Source organism: Paroedura picta, chromosome 1 (genome assembly GCF_049243985.1).
Source record: "Paroedura picta isolate Pp20150507F chromosome 1, Ppicta_v3.0, whole genome shotgun sequence".
Lineage (NCBI taxonomy): Eukaryota > Metazoa > Chordata > Lepidosauria > Squamata > Gekkonidae > Paroedura > Paroedura picta.
Window position 1 is genome coordinate 21494581 of NC_135369.1, and position 19520 is coordinate 21514100.

General features: G+C 47.2%; 1 protein-coding gene across 3 annotated transcripts in view; it reads left to right on the forward strand.

The window, feature by feature from the left end:
* Positions 1-48: 48 nt before the first annotated feature.
* Positions 49-19520, forward strand: part of ARHGAP30 (Rho GTPase activating protein 30) — a 31431-nt gene continuing 11959 nt past the window's right edge. For all 3 annotated transcript variants that reach the window (XM_077326192.1, XM_077326209.1, XM_077326201.1), the window contains exons 1-4: positions 49-599; positions 14784-14886; positions 16424-16568; positions 18737-18819. In XM_077326192.1, the coding sequence (XP_077182307.1) occupies positions 491-599; positions 14784-14886; positions 16424-16568; positions 18737-18819 (440 nt within the window). In that variant the 5' untranslated portion in view covers positions 49-490. The remainder of the gene's footprint in view (positions 600-14783; positions 14887-16423; positions 16569-18736; positions 18820-19520) is intronic.

Consider the following 19520-nt stretch of genomic DNA (forward strand, 5'->3'; position numbering starts at 1 on the left):
GTGGTTTCAAAGATGCTCAGTACGGGAAGTTGGGTTTGGAGGCTGCTGAACTCACTTCCTGTTAGGCTCTGACTGAGAACAGAAGTGTAACGATTTCTTTTTCGCTTGAGGCCTTGGGGCCTCAGCCGTTTTCACTCGCCAGTTGACCCTTCCATCCCGGCGAGGCTGGTCAAAGGCCTCCCCAAAAGAATATGGAAACACTGGAGCCTTTCCGATCATCCGTTGAGTAGCTGCCTCGTCTGAAAGCGAACCTCCATGAAAGGCTGGACTATGAAGAGTTAAGGCCACAGGCACTAGCCATGGATTTAAGGAAGCAAAAAATCTCTGAGGCTGGGCTGTGTCGCATGTTTTGAAGGAGTTGTGGGCTGCTAGCGCCACCATCAAAAACCATCTCTTGAGGCCCAATGAACCCAAAGAGGCCTCAGGGGCAGAAGGAGCAAGGCCTTGAGTGTTGAGAAGCGGTTACGGCAAAGCCCTGGCATCCGCACACATGTCGTTGGCCATGAAAGCTCGGCAGAAAGTGAGGAGGAAGGCAGCATCTAAAGACCGGGTCTTTGGGTGTGACCTGGTGGAGCATCTCCAGTTATCTGGTCAGGATGGTAAGTTATTTCCTCTCTTGGACTCGTATTTACTTCTCTCGGTCTCAAACATCTGTCACCCTCCCACGGGAAATGGAAGAAGGGCCTCTGTCTAATTAATGTTGCTTGTGGGCTTATTTTGTAGACTTTGGTTGGACCTCTGGAAGATTTCATCACCTTCTTGGTGGTCTGCAACACTTATCGCAAAACTGCTACTAACTTTAGGAGGGGATGAGAATGTCCTTTGCAGATAAATGTCTCGAATAGTTCCAAGTGAATCTTATTAGTACACTGACCATCAAATGATTCTCAATAGCTTTTTATTGAGTGTATCTATTTTCTAGCCTGGTAACACATACCAAAAGATAGCATCAAGGGGCAGAGGCAGTATCATTAGAGGTAAGACAGGATGGGTTTCTGCTTCGCCGTGGCAAGATGAATGCCTGGATGCTGGAAATAAATACTAGAGGGTCAGGGAAATTCAAAAGAAAATTACAAAATGTGGATGTTAAAATCAAAACTTGTGACATTCAACCTGAGGTTTTGAGCAGAACCTCTGGATTTTGAAAGTGGCTTTTGTCGTGAAAATGCAGAGCTTATATACAGATTTGGAACTTTGTTTGGAATTTTTAATACATATTTTGATCTCAAAATTTGAAAGGTGATTTTTTTTGGGGGGGGGTATAAGCTGATTGAGTGAAATTAGTATAAAAGGAAGAGTTGAATGTGTTTTGTTGCCTACCAACTATTAGGTACTGTCAGATACTGCTTGGCTCTGCGGGCTAGCCCTCCAATTATAGATAGATGCCATTTTAGGACACCCATCAAAATCTGAAATGTACATTTCAGTTTCTCTTGCTTCCTAGCACAAAAGATTAGGGAGAAACTCAAGACGTGCTTTCAGAGTCAAAGTGAGAATGGCTGAGAAGGAAAAAAATGTTTTCTATACAGAGTAATGATATGGAAATAATTATAATCACAGATTATAATCCTAGAATCCTAGAATCCTAGAATCATAGAATCATAGAGTTGGAAGGGGCCATACAGGCCATCTAGTCCAACTCCCTGCTCAACGCAGGATCAGCCCTAAGCATCCTAAAGTATCCAAGCATCCAAGAAAAGTGTGTATCCAACCTTTGCTTGACGACTGCCAGTGAGGGGGAGCTCACCACCTCCTTAGGCAGCCTACTCCACTGCTGAACTATGACTGTGAAAAAATTTTTCCTGATATCTAGCCTATATTGTTGTACTAGAAGTTTAAACCCATTACTGCGTGTCCTCTCCTCAGCAGCCAACAGAAACAGCATCCTGCCCTCTTCCAAGTGACAACCTTTCAAATACTTAAAGAGGGCTATTGTGTCCCCTCTCAACCTCCTTTTCTCCAGGCTGAACATTCCCAAGTCCCTCAACCTATCTTCATAGGGCTTGGTCCCTTGTGTCCTACAAGGGACCAATCATGTGTCCTACCAGTTTTGTGCTACAGTTCAGCCCAGGTCAACATGAGACAGTTAAGGATGCTTATGCTGTGGATATCTAAAATTGCCACCAGCATCTGAAACAAGTTTTCACCCTCGGTCCAATTCTCTATGCTAGATATTCAGGAAATACACAAATAGAATCTAAAACTTTGCTGAGTATTCGATATTCAGCGTCAGCATTTGACATCTGATAATGTGTTGAATCCTGCAGATATGTTCCAATGACACAATCAACTACAGAACAAAGTTAGAGTACAGTAACACTTTTAATTTAATCATTGTTGGTCTTAAAGGTGCCACTGGATTCTATTGCTTTAGACCAGGGGTAGTCAAACTGCGGCCCTCCAGATGTCCATGGACTACAATTCCCAGAATGGTGGCAGGGGCTTCTGGGAATTGTAGTCCATGGACATCTGGAGGGCCGCAGTTTGACTACCCCTGCGACCCACACGAATCTATCAACGACTTAATGTTACAATTCCACAAAAAGATCCAGCAACCCTTGTCCTTCCTATATGTTCATCCAAATGTAAACTCTGTTCAGCAAAGGTTTCACCTTGCATCAGTTTTCCTTTTTGAAAATGTTGCAGCTAATTCATTATAAGTTTTACATCTCAGCATTCCTGAGTCAGCTGCTAATTAGCAGATTGAAAGTTGCTTTCCTGCGAAGCCCTCTGCTCTTTGTTTTAATTAGTTTTCGATTGCCATAAAACAGCAATGACAAAAATACGATTGTAAAAATCAAATTAAATTACGTGCAACACCTTGGGCTAGAAGAGAACAAGTAGCATTTAATTCCCTAATCCAAAAATGAACTGATTCATCAATGACAAATCGGGTTGCTAGAGAACAAGGAGTCATTAATTAAGAAGGACGAAGCAACAGCAAGAGGGGAAAATAAAGGAATAAATGCTCTGGGAAACCTAAATAGAATGTTGATGGTTCACAATGCATACAAACCCAATGTTGTCCAAAGTTCTGAAGAGCCTGCAAAATGGTGCTCATCCTCCAGGCCTTTGGTTGAGACCCAGGCCTGCACCCGTAACATCGGGCCCCTGCTTACCTCACATCTGAGGTTCCTGCCCAGATTATTGGCCCCTATCTCAAGCCAGCCCATACAGCTGTACATCATACTTTGCATGCCTGGCTCATTAGGATATGTTTTTGGGACGAAGCAGTTACTGAGGGAAGTATGGAAACTGGTTTTTAGTATGAATATATATTTTTATATAATTTTGTATTCCATTTGTTTAATATACTGTTGCAAGCCGCCTCTCTCCAAAATGGAGAGGCAGCCTAAAAATCTAATCAATAAATTAGTGAATTAAACACAGCTCAATTTGAGTCCAATAGCACCTGAGGTAATACCTTCTGAGGTAAAAGCTTTCCATAGTCAAAGCTCCCTTCGTCAGATACAAAGGAAGTTTTGACTCCTGAACGCTTACACCCCAAAACTCTTGTGGGTCTCTACAGCGGGTTCAAATCCAGCAGTTTTACTGCAGACCCTCTGAAGCTGTCTACTCACAAGTCACTATCGGGAACAAGTCTGATAAGGTCAGAATCCAACTTAGCAGCTCCATCACTGTAATGGCCGTTTGCCTTGGAGCCTGTAAAGTGGGCTTTCTCAACCAGGGTTTCTTGATGGCCCTAGAAGGGTTTCCCAAATGGGTGGGAATTAATTAATTTTAATATATTTTTAAAATGTGTGCAACATTTATCATGTGATATGACCCTATATGGTCATGTCAGCCACCACCACCCCTCCCAAAATAGCCAATGATGGGCCTGGAGGGGGTGGGAAGGGGAGGATCCCCGGGTGGGCATGTACACAGCTGCGCTTCCCAACCATAATGCGCACCATCACACCATTTCTGGGGTTTCTCAAAGCCTGAAAATGTTTCAGGGGTTTCCCAAAGGGAAAAACATTGAGGAAGGCTGCTGTTGAGGCTAGCCACCACAATTAGCCTCAGCCCAGCCCACCCCAGTGTAGGTATCCTGCCCTTGTTACACCACACAGAGTGATGTTTGGAATGGAAGGTCCTTCAGCCACACAGTGTCGAACTCCCCTCCGCTGTCTGAGTGCATGTCTCCTTTTGCAACCGCTCGAGATCCTTGAGCTACCGAACCAAGGACCTGTCTGGCTTAGCTGGTTGTGCAGCCTTCAAGACACACAGGAAATGAGCTGTGGGGTGGAAAGGAAGGCAAGCAGGGCGGGTTTGCATTTGTAGTGGGAAGGCAGATCAGTGCTGCTTCCTTGTTTGGCTGGTCTCGGGCCTTGCCAGTCCGTGCATGACATCAAGGAAGGCAAATTGAGCAACCCAAAGAAGCTCAAAGCGCGGGGGGGGGGGAGGCTTGGTAAACAATCTGGGGGTGAATGCAGGGCTGTCTCCTGGCCTCTCCATCAGCCATGTAAGGATTGGTATAAAACTGAGCAACCGTTGGACATGGCTGGTAATGCTATAACCTTGTATAGCTTAGTGCAGCCCATGGACATCTGTAGAGCCACCATTTGGCCATCCTGGGCTTAGTGTTAGCATCTCTTTTCTTTTCCCGTTCTATTCTTTCTCTTTGACGGCAACCTGCCTCGTACAAACGTAGCAGGTGATGCTTCTCCGAACACTTTGGGCAAACACACACTGGCGATTGTGAGTCCTCAGAACAAAAGTAAGATTGGCTACAAAAAAAAAAGCAGTTGCATGGGCCCCCAATTGGGATCACAACTGCAATGCATGGTGAGCTGGAGTCAAATCTTCTCCTAAATCTCCTAACCTACTGGCCCTGCAGAGGACCTGTTTCTATATATCGGTTGCAGTTTTATTCCACCCTTTGTCCAAAGACCTAGCAGTGACCTAGATCTCTTCCATATTTCCCTCACAACAAAGTAGGTAGACAGAAGTGGCCAGAGTTATCCTGTGAGCTTTGCAGCCAGAACAGAGTAGGGATTTGCACCTGGCTAAAGGCCCTACTCTCTAACCACCACACAACCCTGGAAAACATATGGGTCTGATAGGACTGGGAAATACCTGGAGATTTAGGGGGTAGAGCCTAAGAAAGGTGGGGCTTGGGAAAGGGAGAGGGACTCCAACGGGCTCTCATGTCATAGAGTCCGCCTTCCAAGGCAGCCATTTTCTGAGGGTGATCTCTGTTGCCTGGAGATAATCCCAGGAGCTCTCCAGCCACCCCTTTAAGGACCTGGATTGGCTTTGGCCCAGCAAGGCAAATAGTGGCTCCACAAGGGACATCATGGTCAGAAGAACCAGCTCTGATGCCACGGCCATAGGGCAAGCAGCCTCTGCATTTCTCCACTGAAGGAGGCTATTGTCCACACAGGTGGGCTGTCCTTCTGGGTCCGTCAATATTTAATACACTGATGTTGCCCTTATTCCCCAGAAGCTGTTGGCATCTCAGGGCACTGCAGCTGAATGATCAGGGGCCATGCTGATCTGGCCACATGTAGAACACTCGAGCTTTTATGAGTTGGCTCTGTTTGCAGATGACATATTGCTAAGAAGAGAAATGTCCACCAGCTTGTGGCTAATACAAACTAATACTTCAGTGTAGCCAGATACTTTCTCAGCTCAAGGATTAGAGCAGAAGCCAGGAGAATCCCTTTTACCAGCTGGAACCAATCATGATTCTGTCTCTCAGGAAGAGAAGTAGGGCCATGGGTGTAAAAATGTTCAGGAGGAGGATTTCTGTGTGTGGTTCAAACCTGACCAGTGAGAAGGAAGCAGAGGTAAATTAAGCCCATAGGTCTATACTGCATGTCTGGCAGGCAGGGGGAAGAATATTGCCCTCTGGGAAATTTCAGCAGGAAGCAGGGAACTCCAGGATCACCACACAAAGACAGGCAATGGCCAATCACTCCTGGACATCTCTTGCCTTGAAAACCCTATGGCAGGGGTGGCCAAACTGGTTCTCCAGATGTCCATGGACCACAATTCCCATGAGCCCCTGCCGGCACTTACCACCACCCACCACGCCTTGCTGCCTCTTGTAGTTTACACCAGTGGTTTCCAACCTGCGGTCTGCGGCCCGGTGGCGGGCCGCGAAGGCCAGGGCGCCGGGCAGCGGTTCCCTCTCCCCGCCCCCCCCCGCAGTAAAAAACGTCCCCGGGCCGCAAGCTTGCAGCCTGGGAAGCTCCTTACTGCGGGAGGGGGGGGAGGGAATCAGGGCCACGCCACGCATCGCGCATGCGCGCTGCGCGGGCAGGGCAGTAGCCTCGCCTGTCCCCAGCCAGAAAAAGGTTGGGGACCACTGGTTTACACCCATGTTCCCGCCATCAACTCAAGCACCAACGGTCCAGTATCAGAGCTGATTCCACAATATGACCGTTTTGCATTGCTGAAGGATTTCCCCCCACAATCAGCTGCAAGCAAATCAGACAGAGGGATGCCCTGCGGTGAAGGTGAAAGTGAAGGTATCCCCTTTGCAAGCACCGGGTCATGTCTGACCCTTGGGGTGACGCCCTCTAGTGTTTTCATGGCAGACTCAATACGGGGTGGTTTGCCAGTGCCTTCCCCAGTCATTACCGTTTACCCCCCAGCAAGCTGGGTACTCATTTTACCGACCTCGGAAGGATGGAAGGCTGAGTCAACCTTGAGCCGGCTGCTGGGATTGAACTCCCAGCCTCATGGGCAGAGCTTTCAGACAACATTTTTGCTGCCTTACCACTCTGCTCAAATTTAACATTGTGCTGTATTCTTCCATGAAAACCAGAAAACCGAATAGCATTGGGCCCCCATCCACAACATGTTTACTTAGAAGTAAATCCTGTTCAGTAATACTTTTTCTTCTCTATACAATTGCCCCTGTAAATGTTTTTACTTTATGCCCTCTCTTGCCTACTTTACTAATTACTTCCTGTTCTTTTTCTGGCATTATGGACTAGTAATCAGTTCCTTTCCCAGAGATTCGGGTTGAGAGAGGCTTTTGTTACTATTCTCTTTGGCTGCAATCCGACTGCTCACTATTTTATTTTTCATTATTGTTGTTTCAAAACAGCATAATTATAACAACAAGAGGATCATCCAAATGAACAATTGTTCTTGCAGCTCATGAGAAAGCTGTAATTAGCTGCCCCCAAGGGAATAGTGGGTGGTACAAAGGAGGCCTGAAAAAACAGAGTCATGTAAAGCTATGGGAAACCCCAACACTGCTTCCATCAATCCTTGGATGGCCAGCTGGTGTTGCAAGTAGGTTTGAAATGATAAGGCAGGGAAATAAACCAAAAAACATTGGAATACAACAGACTGACATCCACATATGCTGCATTCTCTATAACAGGGGAGGCCACACTGTGGCTCTCCAAATGTCCATGGACTACAATTCCCAGCACTGGCAGAGGCTCAAGGGAATTGTAGTCCATGGCCATCTGGAGAGCCAAAGTTTGGCCACTCCAACTCTATAACAAACAATTAAATGGACTATGTCTAAATAGCTCCAATTGGAGCAACCTAGGCACTAGGGCTGCCAGACTTCCCACTGTGATGGGAGATCTTCCATTGGCAGGTCCCTTTGTCTGAAAAACAGCATCACCAATGTCCCTATGTCATTTTCAAGGAAAACCAGGAAGTGATCCAGGATGGCACTAGGGTGTAAACTGCACGGAGCTTTTATTCCAATCCCAGGTCGATTCAGTCCCTGCCATCAACACAGAATGCGATTTCCATTTTGATTTTTGCCGATTTCAATTTTCCTTCTGCAACAAGCAGGATTGATCCCGAGTGATCCTACTTTTATTGTACGATATCTTAGAGTGCTTTTAAGCCTCAATATTTTAAGAATTGGATTGAGAAAGGAGCCTGTTTTGAATCTGGGCTCTGCTCTGTGGTAGAGAACCCCTGATTGGCCAAAGCTGCTCATGTGACAAGCTTGCCTTAAAGGAGAAGCCCCTAATTTCTCTCAACTTCTCTCGGTCTTGGATTTTTTTCTCCCTCCTCTGCCTTCTTCGATCATCTCCCCTCCCCCTCCAAGAAAAAAAAAAGAAAGAGGCTGTGCTTGTCTCCCCCCCCCTTCTGAACTACCCTAACCATGTGCAGAACACTTTTTTGTTTCAATGGGGAGGGGAGGAAAGAGGAAGACCTGAGTTCAAATCAATCTGAAATCAACAAGATTGACCATGGAATAAACAAAGTAGGTGCAGACTCTGCCTAGGAGTTGCCAGAAATGACATGGTTTTACTACAGAGTGTTCAGTGATTCCTGGAGCTGAGTTTCCCCCTGAAGTGATGTAGCAATATCAGTGACCCCACATGCCCCCCTGTGTCCCCACCCTTAGCCTTACTGTGGGTTACAAGGCTTGGCATGGTAAAACCTACTAGGGATGCTTCCTCTTTCTTTCTCCATGTTCCTGTTGTTGGGGATATTCCGCCCCCCCCCCAGGGTTTCTGCATGTAAAATCTCTGAAGGCCTAAATATACAATAGAGTGTTTACATGCCTGCTCTGCATCCACCCTGTTGAACCAAATGTACACTGGAAATTCCATGTTCAGAACTCAAAAGATTTTTGAAACTTAACTCTCAGGCAGGTGGATTCTGTTTGAGATTGTGGTATGCGGGAGTGGGGGCTTAAGTCTTCCCTACTAGGCCCATTTTGCCTACCTAAAGGAGCCCCAGAGAGCTGCTATTTGCCCTGTTTGGGAAACCTTTTAGTCTACTTAAGGTTTCCCTAGGGGGACAAACAGTGGCTCGCCCTAGCCAATATATTTCAGGAAAATGGTGCTGGGGACGGCTTAAGAGCCTCTCCCTGTAGGCTGTGTACCTGCACAAATTAAGGCCCCAGGTACTCAAGAACTGGGTTTCGGCATTGAACTCCCAGAGCCCTCCAGGGTGTAGTTTGCACAGGGCTTTTTAGCCAGTCCCAGTCCAAATAAATCCTTGCAGTCTACACTGAATTCAATTTCCACATTGATTTTGAGTCATTTAAATTTTTCCCTCTACAACATGCATGATTGATCTGTAGTAACACTACCTTTCACCCACAATATCCAGAAGGGGATATAACCCTCGATATTTGAAAAAAAACGCCATCAGTAAGTGTGCAGCTTTCTGCTTTTTGCAGATTAACTCCGGGCCAACTTCATGGTAGGGTTGCCAGACTCCCCAAAGGATGGGGGCTGTCCTCTGGTGCCATGCCCCACCTCCCTGTCACCAATCAAGTGGCCAGCATGGGGGACTTGCCCCCCAAAAGAGGAGAAATCCTCCCATGTGCTGCAATGTATCTAAGTCACTGGCCATGTGACCTAAAAGTGACACTATAACTTCTGGAATGTCAGGTGGGGGAGCATTTTGGTATATGAGCAAAAATTCCATGATAGAAGTCAAATTTACCATAGAGTTTATGCCCAAATACCAGAGTGATAATGCCACTTTTGGGTCACATGGCCAGTGATGTAGACACATCAAAGTAGATAGATTGGGCTTTCCTGCTGCTTCCATTAAGCAGGCAGGAGGGACTTGGCTACCCTAGTCCTTGGCTATCCATAAGTGGCACCTCCTGGGGGTGAGGCAAGGGAAGGCATGCTGGGTGAGCAGCCCCCAGCAGCCAGTGCCACTGCCCATTACATCAGAGAGTCCACCCTCCAAAGCAAGGGTGTCCAAACTGTGGCTCTCCAGATGTCCCATGGACTACAATTCCCAGCACTACACTGGCAGGGGTTCATGGGGATTGTAGTCCATGGACATGTGGACAGTTTGACCATCCCTGCTCCAAAGCTGATCTCTGTAGTCTGAAGAGGAGCTGTCGTTCCGGGGGATCCTCAGGTCCCACCTGCAGACGGGCATCTCTAGTTGCAGACAGTGATCCTGGGTATGAGAATCGAGGCAGTATAAGCGCCTCTCTATTCCAATCTATGAAACGTTGCAGGGTATGTAACAGCAAGGGAAAATTCATTCTCAAGAGAGGTCCCTTGACGCCCTGACTTGCTGCAGTCCCGTTATCCTGGAGATGGGATAACATGGGCAGCTGTTGGAGATGATGCAGCATTACCATCTGGGACCACACAAGTATTCAGGGAACAGCAATTAAGAGGTGCCTAATGAGCACAATTAGATGCTATCTGCTGATGAATGAGCAGCTTGGCACGGCTGCCTGTTGCTTTAGGCACATAATTGGAGGATGATCAATGGAAGCCAAACCCCCAGCCAGGGAGATCTCAGCTCCCCTCTTTACCCGTACCTAAGAGAGTTCATGAAATGACGCTCCGAGGGAAGCTGCCAAGATTGCTCTTCCAAAGAATGCACTGAACAAGGAATGCCAAGGTTTTAGGAACCAATCCCTGAGACAGTGATGGCCCTTTCTGCACGCACGGCTTACTTTCGATTATCACTGAGCCCAAATCGGTGTCCTTTTAATTCAAATCCCGTGCCTGCATGCACTCTGCACTTTTTGAAAATCTGATTTTCTCCTGGGAATTGTGGAATGAGTGTTCTGCTCTGCAGCGAGGTTAAAGCAGATTTCCCCATTTTGCCTGCTGGGGAGAATGAAGCCAGTAGGGCTTACTCCAGAGTAAGTACAAATAAAGTTGATGCCATGGCTAACGATTCCTTTTGAAGACTCTGTGGGTTCAAACAGGCAAGATCAAGAGTAGTGACATCTATGAAATGTCAATTGCAGCTCAAACAGCCTCAGTTTGCCTTGGGGCCAAAGAGAAAGTTCACGATGGAGTTCACTAGTCCCTGGGCTAGTCATTCTCTGCCCCCACTCCATCTACCTCGTGGTTCTAGTGAGGATAACACTGAAAGAGGGGAGAGCCATATAAGCCTCCCAGAACTCCTTGGGAGAAGGGTGGGATAAAAATGCACCAAAGAATTAACCCTTCAAATCCACTTTGTTTTCCTATTTGCAGCCAGGCTCCGTGCTTTGCTATTAGCGTTTTAATGGGAAAACTGCGTGTTTTCCTCTCGTTTGAAACACTAACAGCAGAGCAGGAAAACAGGTTTTAAACAGTACAGCAAATGGAGCTTTCCCCATGAAGCCCTGGAGCAGACAGGAGTGGTGGTGGGAGATGGGCTGACAGGTGTTTCCTGGAAGTGGCGCCAGTCCTCTCTAGGAATTGCCAAAACTGTAGAGTTTCTGGCAATTCCTAGAGAGGACTGACATCATTTCTGGGGATTTCCTGGGAAAGACCTCATGTTGTTGTTGATGACTGCCTCCACGGGCCCAGCAGTTCATATTATGTTGATGCTGGCCCTACTATCAGCCGCCTGTTGACTCTCTCGTACAATAGTAACTGAGACCAACAATAGAGATGGTAGAGAAAAATACTTTTCTCCCTTTTACACAATACAAGCACTTGTGGGTCCTCAATGCAATTAATGAACTCAGAACAGACAAGGAAGGCCTTCTTCACTCAGAGTAATTAACATGTGGAATTCATGGCCGCAGGACGTGGTGGTGGCTACAAGCGTAGACCATTTGAAGAGGGGACTGGATAAATACCTGTTGCAGAGGCCCATCAGTGGCTATTGTCCCCAAGGTATAGATGGATCGCTCTCTCGGGGGCAGTGGTGCTCTGTATTCTTGGTTCGGGGGGGGGGGCCACGGTGGGAGGGCTTCTGGAGTTCTGGCCCTACTGGTGAGCCTCCTGATGGAAGTTGGATGGGAGGCTGGTATAAACATTTTGAGAAAGACAGTAAGCCCTTTTGAGGAGCAAACTCAGCAGCAGGAGAGAAGAAGAAAAGTTGGTTCTTATATGCCGCTTTTCTCTACCCGAAGGAGTCTCAAAGCGGCTTACTGGGTGAGGCTGAGAGAGCCCTGATATCACTGCTCGGTCAGAGCAGTTTTCTCAGTGCTATGGCGAGCCCAGGGTCACCCAGTGGGGGAGCACAGGTTCAAACACGGCTCTCCAGATTAGAAGTCCGCACTCCTAACCACTACACCAAGTTGTAAAGGCATCTATCTGCAAATGCTGGCTGCATGTGGGGGAGTGGGGAATCAAACCGAGCTCTCCAGATTATAAAATCACAGAATCATAGAGTTGGAAGGGGCCATACAGGCCATCTACTCCAACCCCCTGCTCAACGCAGGATCAGCCCTAAGCATCCTAAAGCATCCAAGATTCGAAGTCTGCACTCCTAACCACTACACCAAACTGGCTCTGAGAGAAACTTCTGATGCTCTGTTCCAGCTGTTGGGAGAGAGGGCTGGAGGAGGTCTGTCACTTTAGAGATTCTGGAAACATCCAACCAGCCATTGTGGCAAACACGAAGATGCTGGCAAAGCAGCCAGGGCCCAGCAGCCATGACAGCTAAGTGAAACCTCCATGTTCAGGGGCAGCTGCTGTCATGTCTTGCTTTCCAGAAGCATCTACCTGGAAAGAGAATGCCAGGCTAGATGATCCCTCGGGGTATGCTTTTGAACGCAGCTGTGCACACAAACGCTCTCGCCATGCATCATGTGGTAGATTGGCACAGAACTTCAGCTCTCTGACTTCCTGCCTTTCACTTCCTGTCCTGGGTGAGGAAGCGCATGAAATAACTCAGGGACTCCACCCAGTTTAACCACCCTTGGTGAGAAAAAGAGTGCCACTAGCGCATAATGTAACACATTATCACATTAAATCCTTTTCATCATGCAATGTGCTGGGGTTGGGGTGGGGATATTAATCAGATTTCAAGTTCCCCAAAATCTTGCGTGTTCAACGGTGTTGTTAATTTGGACCAGAGTCAAAACTTGCATTTTTCAGTTCTCTTTCAAAGGTTTTTGAGTTACGTGCTTGAGGAGAGAACTGGGCTGTCATTCCGTAGCAAACCGCCTGCTTTGCAAGAGAATGTATTGAGTTCATTTCCCAGCATCTACTGAAAGGAGTTCAGACACCAGTTGGGAGAAAAAAATTCTCTCTGCCTGCAACCCAGGAGAGCCCTGCCAATCAGCATAACAAAATTCGAAGCTTAGAACAGTTTATATACTGAAAACATTTCTACATTGCCTTTCCCCCCAACTTAGCATTAGGTAGTTTTGTGCTTTTTGTACTTTGAAATTCTCAAAAAATGATTTGCTCTAAGGGAGGTGGTGGTGGGGAATTATGTAGCGGTGGTTGGCTGAGCTTCTCTGATGTCACAGAAGGGCATGGCAGGCAGAAGAGTTTTTCTGGTTCTCTTATTGATGGAGCAGCTGGTATCATAGAGCAGACAGAATAACCTATGGAAGAAGAAATAGAAACAAAGATGTAGAAAAAGAAGAGTGTCTTAAGAAAGCAGGCTCGGATTAACTACACTCTAGGAAGACAAAGGCTGGTGGAGATTTTCTCAAAATAATGAAGGGAAGATTCTAGAAATACTGTAAGAAAATCAGGTGAAAGCTTGAATGGAGAAGTGAATTCAGACAGAAGCTCCAAAGAGCTCAACCGGTCAACTCTTTGTGTGTCGTAGCTATTAGAGTGCTGGACTAGAATCTTATAGACCAGTACAAATCCCCATTCTGCCCTGTAGTTTAACAGGTAACCTTGAACCAACACTTTAGTTAGAATTGTTGTACTGATCAAGTAGGAAAGGAAGACCAGGGCTGATTCTGCACTTACTTTGTTTTTTCCGTTGTGGATCCTGCTGAATTCAGATTGATTTGAACTTAGATCTTCCTTTACCCCCCCCCCCCATTGAAACAGAAACTGTTCTGCACTTGATTGGGGAAGCTCAGAGTGGGAGACAAGCGTAGCAAGAGTCTCTTTCTTTCTTTTCTTGAAGGCAGGGAGAGGATCGGAGACAGCAGAGGAGGGGGAAATAAATCCAAGAGGCAAATCTCTGCTGAGAGAAGTTAGGGCTTCTGGAGCGCAATCACTGTAAGACAAGCCTTGAAACCGGGAACCAGGAAGTCTTTGAACTGACGTCCTAGCCAATCAGGGAAGACTCCCTTGCTACGGGGCCAGGGGAAGGGAGTTAATTCGCAAAAAGCAGAAATCTGCATACTTGTTGATGGCGATTTTTCAAATATCGAGGGTTATATCCACTTCTGGATATCATGAGGGAAAGGTCGGGTCACTCCGGATCAATCATGCATGTTACAGAGGGAAAATTTAAAATGCCCCAAATCAAAATGGAAATCGAATTCAGTGTAGACGGCAGGGATTTATTCGAACTGGGAGTGGGTAAAAAGCCCCGTGCAGACTACACCCTGAAGAGCTGCTTCCAGCCAGAGTGGACAATACCTTCTGTCTTTACTGAACTGACACGCTGTGAGAAAGTTGAGATGAAACAAGGGATTTTCCTTGGGCCTGAATTCAGGACCCGCTGCCTGCTTCTGCGTTTTTGCTCCTTCACTGCCTTCTTTTCCGCTCAGCTCCTCCAGATGCGAGACTAGATGGCAGTGGCAAGGACAAAGGAGAATCTGGCAGAATCCAACTGGGACCAAGGAGGCATCGGGACCAATTAAGAGCTGTGGGTGGGACGATCGATGAATTCCTTATTGTGTTATAGTTGCGTTTGCCAGCTAGGCCACAGTGTTTTTTCTTGTAGTGTTAAGGGGTCAAAAAGAAGTTGTCAGTTACTTCCAGAGTTCCAACTATAAGGGAGGCCCACTGTTTCAGCACAAATATCAGTGCCAAATGTGCTCTGTTAAGGCCCTACGAATCCTTAAACCGGGGCTGGGGGGAGGCATGTTTAGAGCTCATCCTATCCCATCCAAGCTCTCCCTGTCAAACAGCAGCTGTATTCTAGGCAAAAACTGCCGTTCATCCATCAGCATATTCAGAGGCGTTGTGATTTTCCAGAATTAACCTTTTGTTCCCCAGTCCCCCAGGTCCTGAAGAGCTGCACAGAGTTTGTAGAAAAGCATGGGATAGTGGACGGAATCTACCGGCTGTCAGGAGTCTCGTCAAACATCCAGAAACTAAGGTAAGGGTGTTGAATGGGCCCCTCCCTCCACATTCAGTCCTCCATTTTTCATAAATTAAGCTGTGGAACTCACTGCCAGAATGCGGCAATGTGGAACATGTATGTAAGTGGCTTTAACAGGGTAGAGAAATTCATCAAGGAAGAAAGATACACGAAGATCCTGTGGGCTTTTATGCACTGCTGTTTTCATTCGGTTTCACTATGCATTCCCATGTATATATTTTATTTTGCTTTTCATCTTGCTCTCCCTGAATATGTGTGTCGGATTTAATTTTGGTTCTGCATGGCTTGTCCTCCCTTCAACACTCCGTTTGTTTTCTCTTCTCCATTTCCCCGTGTTTTTTGAGATGGCTTTTGCTGTGGTTCCCCCCCTCCCCCTTAACCCCCAAGTCGAATTAAATCAAAAGCATAAAGGTTCCTTTGTGGTTCCTCCCCCTGCCTTTTGTTTGCCCCTAGCAGGCCACACCTCTGCCACCCTAATTGAAACTGTTCCTTCCACTGTCCTCCAGGGGTCACGCAACGCATGTCTCAGCCAGTTGACTCTGAAATGGTGGAGGGCAGGAGAATGGGGGGGGCGGAGTCAAGACTGCCCGCATTTCCATTGCTAAACAAATGCACGGTGACAGGAGCCCCACAGGGTGACCCTATTTATTGGAGATCTGATGGGATCAGTCTAGCCTGGGCTATCCAGCTCAGGGCAGTTAATCTACCTAGAGGCAGTAAATCTGAACACTAGATGTGGAAATGCATCAGAGAAGGTCATAACCTTCATGCCCCATTTTGAGTCTTCCCAGAAGCACAGTGGCTACAAGGTAATAGACTAGGTGGATCATCAGTGATCCAGCAAGGCAACTTCCATAACTTTATCAGCCATGACAGGTGAATGAACTTCCATGTTTGGAGGCACTGTACCTCTGAATACCAACTGTTGCTAGGATCATACTATGTGGGAGGGATGCTGCTTGCAGAGCCTGCTTGTGGGTTTCTCAGAGACATCCGATTGGTTGCATTTGGAAATCCCATGTAGAGCTAGATGGACTGTGGTCTGTTTTTGATTTTTGAGCAAACAAGTAAAACAGATATACAATACATGTCAAGGTACCTTTTGGTAGAAGTTAAATCCGAATCAGTTAGTAGCCACGATAGCTAGAAGGAACTTCTCATGTCCAGAGGCAGTAGTCCACTAAATACTGGATGCTGAGACAATGGAGAGTCTTCATGCCCAGCTTCCTGGAGACAATTGGCTGAATACCTTTGGATGCCAAACTGGCTGTTGCTTTGATCCAGCCCACCCAGTGCGCTCATGAGTGATGATTGCTAGATGGAACCTTCACATTCAGAGGCAGTCTAACTTAAAAGTACCAGATGCTGTTACATTCTTGTCCTTATGTTGGAACCTCCTGGAGATGTCTAATTCTTCAGTGTTGGAAACTGAATGTTGCATTAGGTCTGACTCTGAGGAAGCAACTGTCGTTCTTAGGTTTTAATTCTCTGTCCGCGAATTTGCCCATTTCTTCTTCCTTCCCTTTGTTCTTAGGCTCGAATTTGACACTGCCAGCTGCCCTGATCTCAACAAAGATGTCTACCTGCAGGACATCCACTGTGTGAGTTCCCTCTGCAAGGCCTACTTCCGGGAGTTGCCCAATCCCCTCCTCACGTACCAGCTGTATGACAAATTTGCAGTAAGTATGGCAGACGGGACTGTCCTTATCCCAGCCAGCTTCAACCTTTTGACTGTGGAGGTAATGCTGAAATACTTTTCAGGCTTCAAGGTACCAGGAAGTGATGTCAGCGGGCCATGCCTCCCTGTCATGCCCCACCCCTGGAAGTGAGAGGAGCCTTGGCTAGCAAAGGTTTAAATCAGGCTTTCTCAACCAGGGTTTCATGAAATCCTGGGTTTTTTTCTGACAGCCCTGGAAGGGTTTCCTGAATGGGTGGGAGCTAATTATTTTAGATATTTTTAAAATGTGTTAAACATTTATACATGGTCATGTCTACCCCTCCTCTCTCCCAAATGGCCAATGATGGGCCTGGAGGGGGTGGGAAGGGGAGGGCCTCTGGGTGGGCGTATCCAGTGCTATGCTTCCCAACTGTATTCAGCATGATCACGCCACTTCTGGGTTTTTTCGAAACCTGAAGAATATTTCAGGGGTTTTTCAATAGTAAAAAAGTTGAGAAAGGCTGGTTTAAATGGTCGGAGACCCTCTCCTTCCCAATCCCGCCAGGCACATCATTGGCCACTTTAGGAAGGGGGTGAGACAACCTCCCCAAATAAGGGTATTTTTTTCCTCTTCCCTTGGAGTCACAAACGGCAGGCATAGAAGAAGAAGAAGAAGAGTTGGTTCTTATATGCCGCTTTTCCCTACCCGAAGGAGGCTCAAAGCGGCTTACAGTCGCCTTCCCTTTCCTCTCCCCACAACAGACACCCTGTGAGGTGGGTGAGGCTGAGAGAGCCCTGATATCACTGCCCGGTCAGAACAGTTTTATCAGTGCCGTGGCGAGCCCAAGGTCACCCAGCTGGTTGCATGTGGGGGAGCGCAGAATCGAACCTGGCATGCCAGATTAGAAGTCCGCACTCCTAACCACTACACCAAACTGGCTCTCTAGGGTGGGAGGGCTCTCTCCCCAGCCTCCATTTATGCTGTTGAATGCTCCTCTCCCCTCCACACCTGGGACGTCCAATAGGCAGACCTCTGCCTGGGGTGCCAGAAGATGCTCAGTGAACCGCATGATCAGTGGCACCAAACACAACCCTGGAGGCCAAAGCATCTCATTGTTTTAGACAACCTATGATGATGGTGTTAGCCATTCAGCTGACTCCAACTCTTGGCGATCCTGTGGCTCAACTGTGGTCACAATTTATGATCCTGCACCACTTTTTTCAGTTGTTTAATGCTCTAGCCAGCCTATAAACTAAACAAATAAATACAATCAATAACTCGGATCCGGTTAACAATACAGGAATGAGTGGTATTTAGGTATTTCCAGGTGAGATTTGAGTCCAGCAATACCTTAGAACAGGGGTGGCCAAACTGTGGCTGTCCAGGTGTCCATGGATTACAATTCCCATAAGCCCCTGCCAGCCTGGCAGGGGCTTATGGGAATTGCAGTCCATGGACATCTGCACAGTCACAGTTTGGCCCCCCTGCTTTAGAGACCAAGAAGATTTTTGGGGTACAAGCTTTTGAGAGTCAAAGTCCATTGTTGGACACAAGCCAGAATGGGGAACCCTGATTCATTATGTTCCACTCAGAATTTGGGAAGGGGGTTGCAAAGAAGGGAGTCAGGATGCACAGATACAATGCCAACTGGAATCAGCTTGATTAAAGCAGAGCTCGGAAGTGAGATGATAACCCTATCCATTTAGGTATTTCTGACTTCACCCCATGTGAGAAATCCCTGAAGAGAAAAGGAAGCGCCTGCTGTGGGGATGGAAGCTGAAATGTCATTTGCTTCACTTATACCCCACCTTTCTCTCCAACGGGGATCCAAAGCAGAAACAGACCACACTGGCCCTTTTCACAAGTGACAGGAGATGCACCTATAATCTGTGCATAATGCATGGAATGATGCTCATGTTATATTCGATGCACGTACAGCTGCAAGTGCTGCTGAAACTCCCACATTTTATCCAGATCCCGGTCCCTGGTTCCATTTGCCAAATGAACATATGTAGGCCCTTTCTTGCAAACAGACGTGTGCATGTAAATGTCGAAACTTCGCCAAAGAGGTGACCTCTGCAACTGAGGCTCTTTGATTTCTGACTGCAGTGTTTCCAAAGTGGGAAGCAGGGGTGGGGACTCTGCATAGGGAAGTTAGGAGATGAGCATCTTCTCCTTTCCTCACCCAGGATGCTGTGGCCATTCAGCTGGAAGAGGGCCGGCTGGTAAAGATCAAGGAAGTGCTGAAGGAACTCCCACCGCAACACTACAGGTACTGGCAGGGGACAGAGATCTCCTGGCAGCTGTTAGTCAATGCAAATTTTGGTTCAGCTCGTCTTTTGCCTCCTTGCACAAGCCCAAAGGACTATGGCTTCCTCTGGCCAACTGATAGAATTGGGTGTTCTTCTCAGAGACAATATGTAGGAAGGCATATCTTAAATGCCACACCAAAGTTAACAACACAAGGCAGAGGAAGAGAGAGTGGGGCATGTCCTTCAGTGGTCCCAGAAGGTCCATGGTTCACATCTTGGGGTCTTGAGTTGGAAGGATCTCTGTGGCAGGGCTGGGAAAGAAAGATTCTGGCCAGACAGGTTGTTGCAACTTGAGGTACATCTTTTCACAAGGAACCAGGGCTCAGTTTTGCACGTGAAAAGTCCCTGGTTCTGTCCCCAGTACCTCCTGTCAAATGATCAAAAGATCTCAGGTAGCTTGGAAAGACCATTGTTGGAGACTTCCTGGCAGCCAACATAAACAGAATGAAGGGAAGACCAGCAAGTTGACACAGGATAAGGTAGCTTCATGTTGCATGGGGCACAGGTGGAAGTTCTCTGAAATTCCAGGTATGATGCAATTGTGGCAGCCTCCAGATGGGATTGGGCTGGCAGGTCCTCATCTGGAGAGGGTGACAGGATCTTCCAGTGAAGGAAACTTTCACTACTTTCTATTCCATCTCATTCCTCCTCCAGTCTTCTG